Raw genomic sequence first — 13637 nt, forward strand, 5'->3', positions numbered from 1 at the left:
TCCTTAAGGCGGCCTAGGGAAGATCTGTGTTCATCCCTGGGACGATGTTAGTCTCGAGCCCTGCTTTTAGCCTGTGCAAAAATGATGTGACACTATGGAAAAACATTGGCATCTTATTTGAGAGGTCGATCGATGCATTCCTGTACCATTGTTATCAAGACACCTTTCCAATGGCATCAGGAAACAACACAGCATATGTCAATACATTTTTATTTAAATACTGCTGAACTCTGATTGGTGCACAGAAATATGTGACATCACCTTTTGTCAACTGAACCCCACAAACCAAACCAGTGAGAAGAGCTCAGTCTCTAGAAATAACTAAAATGGTTCCAACTTTGGCAGAAAATGTTGTGTTCATAGGCCCACATAGTGAATGTTAAAAGGATGATTGAGAAAAAAAGGTTTTCAGGCCCTTTAACAATACCTATTTCTATAGACTGGAATTATTTTAACTATTTAACGTGACTGGCACGAGGAGGAAGCACAGCCATTATTAAGATGTTAAAGTGAAGCACTGAAGCTTTATTGTAAGCATTTTCACAGGGGGCTAAAACATGACATCGAATGACAGAAAAGTGACACGGGTCTTTCACTGGTGATTGTTTATTTGCCCAAACATTATGTTCAGAGAAATGTAGCTCCTTAAAAGGAAATCTTACCAAGTTATAAAATGTTCTTAAAAAAGAAGCCTCTTTTCTTCTAAAGCACTGAGTGATTCCAATGTAAACACTAGTAAAAGCTCCCATGCCGAGGTGATGGCTGTGTAATGTCCCATCGCTCTCCTGCCACAAGGTCCGTTTCTGAGAAGTTAATTCAATTAAAACAGACAAAAGGCCACTGGCACCAATAAAGTTTGGGTGAAATGTGAAGCCATGCGATGGACACACACACAGTCTTGTGGCTAGTCAAGCGTGATTTACATTTGCATAATGCCCGGCTACTGGGCAGGCTCACCATCGCCATGGGTTACAGTTGGTGCTGTGAAGGAATTCAGCTCCGTGTTTAGCGGGTGTATCTTGTCTGAAGCTGACAGGCAGGGTGTCACCACACACAGACACACACACACACACACACACACACACACACACACACACACACACACACACACACACTATTGTATTACTATATTTGTGAAGACCCTACCTGCTCCCTTGCACCCATAAACCCTTGTCTTGACCCTCTTCTGTACAATCTTTAAGTCCAAACTTTAATCCTAGCATAAACTTAAAGGGGCTAGAAAGGACTGAAATCTTCACAACACCTGTAGTTACTGGTGCTAAATGCGGTTTTATACTACAGGTTATAGAGTTATGGGGGCAGCAGTACAAACCTTTGTTGTTTTAATTAAGCATTTACGCAATAACAGGCTTTTTTCTGTCATTCTGTGAGCAACCATGATCTGATTTTATATTGCACATGACAGTAGTCTGCGGACAGCGGGGCACAGTGAAAGTAGTTGATTACCTCACTAAGTTGGAGTTGTGCAGCCTGATGCCTACAGCTCACTGTGGCTGCTCCTGACTGTTCCATTCCTCCCTGCAATATTTCAAGTTGACTGACTGTCAGCAAATACTGAAAATGACCATTGTCTTGTTTTGTAGAAACATACTTGATGAACTCACTAAGTGCTAAGCAAACCCCCAGTAACAGCGTCTATTTTACATAGTGACCAAACATGGGATTACAATATCCAGGACCGTCACATGATGCCATTTGGCCCAAAAAATTTTCTTCCCATGGACTCACATTGCGTAAGAGAAGTCTGTTTACCGCTTGACTTTGCTCGATGGACCAAATGATGCCTAAGATCCAGGTAATTTCATAAGGTGGAAATCAAGCTTTTTTGGCTTCATGCGATACTGATCAACTTTGACAGGAAGGAGTGGGGCCCTGTGTCCAATGCTGTATCAAATTCTTGTTATAGGCTACATCCATGGTGTTAAGCTCACTGAAGCTGCAGCAATGGGAAGTGTTTGGTTTGCATTAGCAGTAATTTAATACAGCATTTTCTCCACAAATTTTCAGTCTTGACACCCGCTCATACTGCAAGTATATAAATATTGCAATACTTTAATCATCGCACCATAGCCTCAATTATGACAGTGTTGCCTCTTTTGGCGATGCATAGTGAATTAACAGACATGTATTTACATGAAAATCTTCGAGATTGTTACTTTAAATCTAATTTCATCCTTAACCATAAATTCAAATCCCAGATTCGTCATTGCTGCTCAGATTCTGTGGGAGCTTCCTCAAAGGGGATTTTCTGCCAAAACTAACTGCATGACCATGATTGCAATAAATGATCAATTTTGTGACTTTAGTGTCTCTGACTGAACTACAGTAGTAAAGAGAGAGCTGAACCTGAAGGGTGAGGTGGTTTTGTGCATCTGATCAGGCGTCTGTTTCACCAAATCTGCAACATACAGTTTGCAACATGAGATAACTTCCTCACTTGTGACCCATGTGAGAACATGGGTGAGAGCCCTCTATGATTTTTTTTGCAGGTTGTGACTATCACTTGTGAATTGCCACCACTGCCATCTATATGTAAACAATTCTCACAAATTGTTTTTGTCAAATGGGCCTCAGGATGCCCCCCAAAAATTCACCATAGAAGTAGAAGTCCAACTGGGAGTGGATCTTAGGGAAAATGCAGGACAGCAGAAGTCATCTGGCCTTGGAGCTTCTCCAGATTGTCCAGGAAGGGGTTTAGGATTTGTCAGTGGAGATACTATATATGGGCTGCTTTGTTTCATTTGCTGCCAACTATAATCAAACCTGGATTAGTGGCAAAAAGCAAATGGATGCACAGAGATTTCTACTCCCTCAAAAATGAGCATGTCTGATTTAAAAAAACAAACCCTTAAATGTGATGAACTGAGCTTTCATACAGTTGTTCAAAGCTGTTTTTGCACTCTTTCGTGTCTTACCAAATTCTTTATTAGTCATCACCCCAGGATTGTAAAGACATATATCATAAATCTTTAGGGATTAAAAATTTGCCTATCATCCTTGATATTCTGCCAGCATCATTCCACATACTACATCATTTCTTGCACATGTGGAATGTATAGACATTATACACTCCCAACGGATGTTCTAATCTGCCTTGAATGCTGCTGATTTTTCCTGGAAATCCTCTGAGAGATGGTTGAACTCACTCGGTGTGCAGCTAAATAATTGTTTAAGGGATTTTGTGAGCTCATTGGTTGCTTTCCTGTGTGGAGAAGAGTCCCACAGAGTTATCTGAGGCATCATTGCCATGTTTGCAGCCTAGCCACTGGCTTTAACCTCAAAAGAAGTAGCTCCTTAACACTTACCAGGTTATCTGCATGTTGAATTTCCACCACTAAGAGGAAGCCATATAGTTTGGTCCTTCTTAAATGATTCTGACATTTGATGTTTGTGGAGAAAAGAGACCAGCAGGGGGCAGTCAGGATTGTGATTTGTCGGCGCAGTAAGCCTGCAACAGTTATCTGTAGTAAAGAAACGACTTGCTGTAATGTGATGTTCGTGTGGTTTAATCACAAATGACAAGTGTGAGGTCATGCAACATGCGCTTCCAATTTCAACCCATGCCTTTGCTTTATCCCCAGCACACATGGCAGGGAGGAGTGCTCACACAACACACAGACATTTCAGACACTCCTTTGGCAGCAGCATTCACCGGGGCCTCACTCATGGCTTAGCACTCTGAGGAGCGATAACAATCGGCCAGAAAGTAAAACCCCCCATGTTAAAACCTAAGCACACAACGCACACTTTGATCCAGCTGAGGGGGGTTTGGAAGGGCTTTAGAAGGAATGAACCCTATATGGTTTGGGCTCAGGGCTTCACAGTGTTTACAATACAGACACAGTTAGGATCCCTCTGAATACACATGCATGGACAGAAACACGTTCTGAGCTTGCTTGTAACAGCTAACAATGGGATTCTCTTATTTGTTTCTAGTTGTTTACTGACATTATGCAGTTATGCATGCATACATACTGACATACATGTACATATAGACAAATGATAGAACTTTGATACATTGGTTCAATACAGACTGCACAAATGCAAATGGTTTCATGTGACAAGACATGACTCATGGATTTCTGTACTTCGTTAATGATGAGCATGTGTGGTACGATTGAATTATGCCTCTTGGATCAGTGTACTTTCAGTGTGTGTGTGTGTGTGTGTGTGTGTGTGTGTTTTGCTAATATGCCCTCCTCTGAGGCGAGCAGGCCGTCTCTATGTCTCCAGCAAAGTAAACATCGCCTCTTCCTTCAAAACCTTGTAAAAGTCGTGTCGAGAGGAGAAGAGTAAACTGGAAGAATGTTAATGTCAGATACTACTCCTGTTACCCTGCGTGCTCTGCTTTCACAGTCCCCTCCTTGCTCATGGACGAGTTGCAATGAATCTGTCAGGTCTGAGGTGGTTTCCATTAAGGGTCTATGAAAAACCCCCAAAACAAAACAAACAAAAAACAACAGTGCAGAGGCCGCTTTAGTCGGGAGTTACTTGGTTAGGGGGACCGTTGCACATGGGTGACCTCTCACCTCAGCTGCAGCACCTTAAGTGTAATTCATTTGCCTCAAGCAGTTTTCTACTTTTTGTAGTAGGGAAAATGTAAAAAACAAACACAGTACTGAGCTAGAGCCAGTGAATTTTATTCTTTAAACATTAGGGGTTCAAGCCCAAAACCCTATTGTTTTTGTGTAAATGTGTTTATTTATTTATTCTTTGGTAAAGTTTTCGCAAATTCCTGTGATATGGTACATGGTAGACACATGACATTTTCACCAGTGATTGGAAGTTGTGTGCAAATTCTCCTCAACAAATATGATGCCAGTCAGCCAGATGAGGATGCTATCATTAAGGCCCAAAAGTCAATGTTGGAAAGGCCAAGCTGCTCACACTGTAAGTTCAACTGACTTGGAATTTGACACACAAGTCCAGTTTACAGTGTTCTACAAAAAAAACATAAGAACCATAAGGCCCACTTGGCTAAATTTTTCGTTGTAATTTAAAAACATCTCCTCCTAAGCTGTAGGTCTGATTTGTACTAAATTTTCTGTGGATCATCATTGGATAACACTTATTATAAGTTACTAAAAGCTTGTCGATATCTCATTCTGTTTGAAGTCACTGACCAATGAACTTTAGAGGTGGCGTGGCTAAGCACATAAATAGAGCTAACTTAGTCTGGGGCTCTTAGTGGCCGTTTTGGTAAGGAACCAGAACCAGGGTGAGTGAGACAGGATCTGGAATTCGATGGATGCACTTTTCTGTCAAAATAAAAGCACCAAGCTAATAAAAATATGGTGAAACTTTTAAAGAAGAATATAATTTACAAGAAAAGGCCCAAGCCATTAAGTTAATCGATTTTCTTACGCCCCTCATCACCCCAAATTGATGGTGCGCCAGAATTTAAAGTTTTACTTTGGTGAACACTTCTACTTTGATGAATTTAGTGAATTCTGCATCCGCTCTAGACCGGAACCAGAATCGAGACAAAATTCAGAGTGAATAAAGTGAAGAGCCTGGTGACGTGAGGCTAGAGCTAACTCCATAACTATTGAGCCAATCATCACAAAACTTGCTCTAGGGGGCTCCATAAATGCAAGAAATGGGTGTGGTATAACCCAAAGCAGACTATAAATCATAAACTGTTATTTGATCATTACAAAACTTGCAGGATATGTTAAATGACATTGTTGAACCATGTGTGTAAAATTGTTTTGGAGTGCCGCCAGTGCTGCATTATTTGGCCATAAATCAATGACAGTTTGTCTAAATATAACCAAGCTCACTGGATATTTTTAACTAAGCCTTTGCATATGTCCTTACAATGTTTCTGCAAGTTACCAGTAGCAAGTGACAGTAGTGCCACAGAAGACGTTGTTCGCTAGAGATTTGGACCTAAATTAGGGAGCACCTGTCAGATCCTTATAAAACGTGTTGGTTATCTTTAATGCAAGTGTCGTAAAACCTCAAAGGTCTTGATCCTTCACAGCCTTCAAATATTAAAGGTCATTGCAGCTATATTTTTACTTAAAGGGTCCCTGTGGGAAATTCAGGGCAAATGAGCTGTTAGAAACACAGTTCTCAACATTGAGGTGACTTTGCAGGTGGCTAGTAGCTAATGGTGCTAACTCCATAAATAGCACTTAACAGTGCTGATTTTTAACACAACAGCATCAGAGTGGTACTTGGTTTTGGCCAATACCAAGTTTAGGTATTGGAACTGTTATTGGAAAGGAAACAATAGTATCGGAACATCTCAAAAAACAGGTCCACTCTGTCTATGACTATAACACTGACCTTGGCAAAAGTACAAGAAACAAAAAATCTCAGAGACCTAACAACAGCTCCTGGTATTCTCACTTTCCATGTTATGATCTTCTGACACTGGTTTTCCATAGTGTGTGTGTGTATGTGTGTGTGTGTTTCCTCTCCCCTTGCTAACAATGCAGCTCAGGAAGTATGTCAGGATAAGGGCCAGACTGCTGGGCTCTCTTTGGTCAGTGCATCCAACTTTGAGGGACAATAACATAGTCTATTTAATCCAACAAAAGCTTGTTCAGTGTACAGGGAAGCTGTGGCTCTGTAAAAGGGAATTACTGCGCCAGGTGTCTTCAAAGAAAACTCTGCGATGTCCCTCTGGCTGGTGAGTACTGTTGGAACAAGTCATTTTTAACTGTGGGTGGTCAGGGATTCACTCTCATCTCAAGGTCAGTCCATCCCCAGCACACAAAATGTTGAGGATGAGTTGAAGGACTTTATTGGTGGTTTTACTTGTTTTAGGCCACTAACGTAACTTTACTTAAACATAATAGACTTGATTTTTTTTCCAACCATTCCGAGGACACCATAGCTTTTAGGGAGCTACGGTAACCAACATGTAGACAGGTCAAATCCGATCTATCTAATCTAAATACAGCAATAAATTCCCAACTGTTATTGAATCTGAATTTGTGTAACTTTCAATATTTGCAAGTAGTTAATGTTATAAATGCTAAAAATCAAAGATGTTTTATAACATTTTTGTTGGCTGAAAAGGCAGAAACACGCAAGCTTTGTTTGGCAATATTACATGTTAGTTACATGTTCTAAGGCCTACTTGCTTCAAACACTGGAGGCTCCAATGCAAGACTATTAAGTAGAGAAGCTAAAAATATTGATATAATATGATTATCCTTATATTGATACGATGTGATCATCGAGCTCATTTGTCTAGAGAAGAGGCGCCACACTGTTGGTCTTACTGATTGACAAACACGCAGTCTATTTGCAATGGTAGAATGTTTTTTAAGGGTCTTACTTTTAAAATTAATGTTAATTAACTATCTGCCGCAGTTCACTAAATATGACAGGAAGCTGATGTTAATGTTTTGTATTTTGCTCATTGCTAATTGAAAGAAGGAGGAGAGAAACCAGGTTTGCTATGAAATTCATTAGAATTGGTGCTATTTGCAGAGCTTTGAAATTGACTTTCTTGAGTTAGGAAATCCATTATCCATAATCAAATATATAATGAATTGCTTATTTCGGCCTGATGAGGGCCATCTGCTCATGTGGTGGATGTTCATAAGATTTTATCATTAGCATAATCATTGCCCCAAAAATGTCCATATAAGGCACCTTGTTAGGCTCCATGTGTGGGGGCATTTAATTCATACAAATGTTATCAGAGAATAAAAAGTCCTTCAAGCCCTGCTGTTAGAATGAGCAGACAAATGGTAATAAATTTAGCAGCATCAGTGGTCACATTAGAGGACCCAAAATATACAAGTTACTGTGCTGAAATATGCTTTTAAAATCATAAACCTAATATATAACTCATCAGTAAACTGGCAAGCCATGATGATGTTATAGTGAGCAGAATATTCATTTTGCGTTAGGTTTTTTTCAGTTATATTAATATCTATTTTATCTATATTTAAACTACAAAATTAATTCAGAGGATTATGACTCTTAAGTGTAGTTTCTGTATGAAAAAGGAGGAGGCAATTCAAGTAAAGACTGTACAAGACAATTCTCACTCATATGTGCCATTTAAAAATAAATCTCTTCATGGTTTTTGCACGAGGCCCATTGTTGTTATTTTTCTTTGGAAAATTTGGCTAGAAAGTGTTGTGTTCATGAGCTTTGTTGGAAAACCAGACCTGGAGGAGAAGCATGTACATTGTAATAGGATAATGTGAAAATACCCAAAGCCCTTTTTACAAAGAGTTTGTGCTTTAGGGCACTATGGAATCCCTTCATTATGCTGCCTTTGCATTTTTGCATAGAAACAAACAATGGCAGCATCATGCTGCTCCAGTGTGTGATGTTTAACATGTGCTTCGGCAGCGCCTTTTAAATAATAACAATAGCAATAACATGGCAATAACAGTCATTTCCTATCCCTGTTATATGGTGGCTGATCTCATAAGGAGCTCCAGGATCTCATTGTTTTCCCAAATTTTGGACATTTTTTGCAGCTGTTATTCTTCTTTGAGTTAGCTTCTAACTGCTATCAGCTACGCTTTAAATGTGACCTGTTGGGTCACACACATAACACGTCATTCAAATGTCACACCCAAGTTGCCCATGATCCTGTCCTGCCAGCTGCTTTATACAGACATCATTTTGGAGTTGTTACTACCTCTGATGTTGGCTTAAAGGGGAGACAGCTAAGCCCCCCTGTTCTGCAATTATACCAGAATGGCGAGGCAGCATAATGGCGTGAATTTCCTGCCTTGAAGAGGCAGCGTAAAAGGGGCTAAAGTCTTGAATGGAATAATCTAAAGCTGTTTAAGAGACAGTTTTTTTTTATATGTCCTTTTCTGTGGGCAGTGTAGTGTCGTGCTAGTGGAGATGAAATGCTCTGAATGCCATGACAGTTCTTGTTTGTATATTAACCTAATAAAGGTAATATAGGGCATTTTATGGTATAAACACTTTGCCTTATGTAGTTGACTTAATTTTGACCTCAGAGACAGAGACAGTCTCCATTTGCCCAAACGTCTCTCACGCCGTCTCTCTTTTGTCCTGTCCTCTGATGTGGAAGTGTCACTCTTGGAGGTGTCTGTTCAGCTAATTACTTTAAAACCCAATAACTTTCACACTGATGACTGTTTTACAAGGGGCTGTCTGCTGTGACTGGAGGTGGGACCACATCTGTCATTGACTCTTATGCAATGGTCAGCCTCAGCTGGTTGTCTGTTATGTGAAAACAGAGCAGAACACAAGGCTCATTAAACTAAGCTTCATTTGACCTTCATTTAATCTACATCGGCTCCTTTATTAAATTCACTTCCTGAATGACTACATGAGGGGGACATTAACATGAAAAAGGCGTGTTAAAATGTTTTTAAGCACTGAAATAATGGATATACGGTGTACATGTACTGTAGCCTATGTGTACACTTAATAGGTGTTCCCGCAGCTTTCTTTCTTTTTTTTTTTTTACTGAGTGAAGAAAGACAGAGCTGGACCTTCATTCCTTTTCATCACCTTGGCCTACGTCCTGTTCATTTCTGCCCTGTCTGGGCTTTTATGAGGCAGCTGATGACTGCTCAGAGGCCTTTGGTGTTTGAGGCCAGTTGATAATCACAGCTTGAAAGGTGAAATGGTCACTCTGGGTACTTTGTGTTTGGCGGGTGCTTCTGTAGATTATAATTAAAGGTTAAATAGCTCACCCCTGCCCTTTGGAATTTCTACTCCTACAAAATGGATAAAGCTGTCACAGATTTTTTTCAATAATAACCTCTGATTTCTCGATTCCATAGAGGCCACATCCATCAACAAAATGTGGGAAATTCCTCAGATTTCAGTATCAGATTAATTCTAAATAATATTAATTATTTTACTGTATGTAATTTATGACTGGAGGCATTTAAGAGATGTCTCCATTTCATCCAAGAACAATGTGTGCACTCTTGCTTTCCCTTTGTGACACATTGTTCTGTATCTCACTTGTCATCCACAGACTTTATAGAGGAACACCATGAAAGATTTCCCACTTTTGCAAAGTGGTGCAGAGCACTTAATCTGAAACTCTGGGGTCTCAGTGGTCCACTATAACATTTTATGGTTCTGGGAAAACAATTCAGATTTCCAAATTTTACCACTGCATGGCATCAAATTCTGAATTTTCTTTATCATTTCTCACCAGACACCATTGTTCTAGATTAGGGCTGTGGTATCACTTGCATGCAGTCACTGAGATATGAACCTGTGCCTCGGAGGCTTCGTTCCTCTTTGTGCCTCCTTCTGTCTGAAGAGGCTTTGGGTTAACAGCTGGGATTATATCATTACTTAAAACTGGATATCTTATTGCACACTCCATTTTGTCACCAACCTGGACTTAAATTTCCCATGATTGCTGATTATCCAAAACTGTTTCCATCTGCAAACTGAAGATAGAGTAAAGTGTCTTTCTATGTTCAAAGATGAAATGAGCTTTCACTTAATTCCCCATGGCTTTCTGCCATGTGCTTATACTTGCCAAGCTCTCAATCACCCTAAAAAATGGATGCCTTGTTGGATCAATAGTGGGAGGGGCAGAAGATAATTGCTGCATTAATCACAGCCACTTTGTTGGGGGCAATAACATGAAATATAATATTTAAACAAATGGAACTCCAATGCAAATGTTATTATTGGCTGCTTCAATTTAAATTTGTTCTGCCTTTGCAGCAGACTCTGGATATACTCTGGATGTCAGTTTATATGAGGAGAATAATGGTGTGTTACAGCAGCCATGAGCACACTGGGTGTAAACCGGCTGCATAATATCACTGAGGCTCAGCTAAACCTCAGCACTCTGCTGTTGATAGCTGAAACACATCTGAAATATGGAATGAGGTGAGAGCTCTGCACAGTTTAATCACAGCATCTGTGGTGAGCTGCAGTGTAGCACTGACTCTGCACAAAATAAGCCCAATGATGCTGTGGCTAACTGGCACTAATAATGAATACTTACTCTGGTCAGTGCTATATTTTTGATATTTCTCAGAGACCTGTATTTAAAATAACAATTTATAACACCTTGGCAGAGATAACAGTAGCCTAGACAGTGTTAAACTTTTTTGTTCTCTTTCTGTGCTTTCAGTTACACTGCATCTTATTGCTGGGTTATATCAAATTAAACTGATGAATTGATACCACCAGCTGTGACCAAAACATCGCTGTCAGCCTCCCATTAAAACCATGACCGGCCACTTCCCCACTTATTCTCTCAGGAACAATGACCCTTAACTCTCTGACCTCTTGTCTGGTTTCCTAGAACAGACAACAGACCTGACGTTGCCAGATTGAGACTTGAAACCAGCCCATTGTTTGCACTGCAGAGAGGCAGGAAGTGCGCATGATGTTGTACTCACTGCTGCTCTGGAACTTCTCTGTCCCTTTGCCAGTATTGTGTAATCTTCTTTAACACAAATACGTGAGAGTAGTCTGGTGAGGCTATATTGACACCTGATTACCTTGCTTCACCTTCACCAAAGTGTTTACAAGCTGTCTGTTTAAAAAACAGACAAAGCTATTATCAATTTAGCTGTCCACATTTGTGAGACAGGAGTTAGTAGCCTAATACAAATTCGTATTCTTGAAAAAATTGTGTTAATTGTGTCAGGTTAGCAAGAAAGCTAGCTACCTACCTTAACACCATTAGCTCCGTCAGCACTGTTGCAGTTTCCACTGATCCTAAAAAAGTCATAATCTAAAAATAACGGCTTAATTAGTATATGTCATAAATCAATCTTTTAATAGTAATAAAAGTGTGAGGACATGGGAAGTAGGGTTTTATGAATCTTTTTTGTTTGATGTTGTGTTTAGGGCTGAAACTGAAATCATCGAAGCAAATTATTGGCATCGAAGCTTTGTTTAATTTACAGCCCACTGTGTTTTGCACAGATGATTATTACTGTGGCACGACGTGATCATGCTATGGACACTTGACATGAAGAGACACCTCAAAATCTTACATCCATGCTCAGAACAGAAGAATGCAAGATGGCAGAAGAGAGAGAAAATAATGAGAGGCGAAGAGAGGAGACCGAGAAAATAACAGAGTGTCTAAAGTTTGGCATCAATTCAGCTGAAACAAAATTAAAACTTTGTACTGCGTGTCTCCTGTAAAAACCAAACTAGCTTACTACAAAAGTACAACTTTAGTACTTTAGTATCTCCACAGAAAGCATCTAGTTGATGGAGCAGACCCGACAAAAGGTAGTTATTGTTTGCCTCCCTCCGGGCTGCCAGTGCCTGGAGCTCCACGCTTATATATGGTGTTATCTACCAGCGGATAAGCGGGAGGTCAATCAAAATATCAGGCGCTGAAGGTAGATATTGGAGCCTAATCAGTGTTGTGGCATGGCTGAAACCGACCAAGACAATGCATACAGTTTTTCAAACTTGGCAAGATGGGAATCAAGACAGTGGCACCCCACATGCAGAGGGAGAGTACACAAAATTGCCAAGGAAATTTTTTTTGGTAGTTCTGTTATACCTTCATATCTGCCATGAGACAAAAACATTCAGGTTTTATGTTACAGTAAACACTTGGGCAAAATTGTTCCAAACCCTAAGTAATTGATGCCAGTTCAGTTCAGTTTTCTTTCCTTTAATTTTGGTTCTTGTAAAACTGGTCTTAAATTTTAGTCAGAGTGGCATTAAAAAGTCTTTAAAAGTCTTTAATCTAACTTGCAGTAAGTGATAAGAACCCTGTGTTAGCACCTTTAGCTGCTAGCCATAGGTTGAGCCATCTCCATGTTGAGAGCCATGTGTAGGTCAACTTCTAAATCATAGGTATGCTGTGAGCTCCTTTACACTGAAGATTATTGAACCCTAAAATCCAAATCTATCTGTCTCATTGAAAAAAAAAGAAGCACATTAGACCCAAGTCACTCATTCTGTTGAGATTTTCCATGGCTTAAAAACTTGCAATGCATTAATTTAAGGCTATATGTGCACATGATACTCAACGTATTAGCTTGAGCATGAATTGCTAATTTGTGTGCACAAATCTTTCCCCTCCTCCATTACACCTGCTGGGCTCTGCTCTTTAAGTATAATAGTTGTGTATCACTGCATTGGGGCAGTAGTTGTAATGATTTGGATGAACAGTCTGAACAATATCACATATGTTTCTTTTTCTAGCACCTCGATACAATTTTTGGATGTGGATCTGGAAAAGGTTGACCGCCAAAAACAGGAAGCAGCTTAGAATACACCCAAATAGGGCAGTGGGCCTATTTTGCAGTGTTTTCACCAAAAAGTCAGAGGCTTCCTTCTCTCATTTCCCCAAAAGGAAACAAAGAAGGGAACTTCCTGTGCAAGTACACGATCTGGAACAAGCGGAGTCTTTATAATCATGTTAGGATAAGCCGACTGTAAAGAACTGAAAGACAAATATATGATATATGTAATATAATACTCTTGATAATTTCATCGTCTCAGTTTGCGTTTTTGGGAGGGATGTGTCAGGTATTTTGATTGTGGCTCTTGCCTTTAAAAGCATTTTCTTGTTCTCTTAAGTGCTGAAGTAGTTTTTCCATGTTGTTAGAGCAATTCATTTCATATGCCCTCCACTTCACATAATAAGGAAAGTAAACATGCTGTTTAATTACTGGCTTAAATTGCTGATGCAGTCTTCA

The 13637-nt window shown here is 39.8% G+C and overlaps 1 protein-coding gene across 7 annotated transcripts in view; it reads left to right on the forward strand.

Annotated features, from left to right (window-relative positions):
- Positions 1–13637, forward strand: part of tns1b (tensin 1b) — a 229245-nt gene that overhangs the window by 21141 nt on the left and 194467 nt on the right. Inside the window, exon 1 of one of the 7 annotated variants that reach the window (XM_049594658.1) lies at positions 6516–6661. The exons of the other annotated variants lie outside the window; for them this stretch is intronic. Within the exon in view, the coding sequence (XP_049450615.1) occupies positions 6647–6661 (15 nt within the window). The 5' untranslated portion in view covers positions 6516–6646. Of the gene's footprint in view, positions 1–6515; positions 6662–13637 lie in introns of those variants that run through there. 7 annotated transcript variants of the gene reach the window in all.

The sequence above is a fragment of the Epinephelus fuscoguttatus genome, linkage group LG13 (genome assembly GCF_011397635.1).
Source record: "Epinephelus fuscoguttatus linkage group LG13, E.fuscoguttatus.final_Chr_v1".
NCBI classification, from domain to species: Eukaryota; Metazoa; Chordata; class Actinopteri; order Perciformes; family Serranidae; genus Epinephelus; species Epinephelus fuscoguttatus.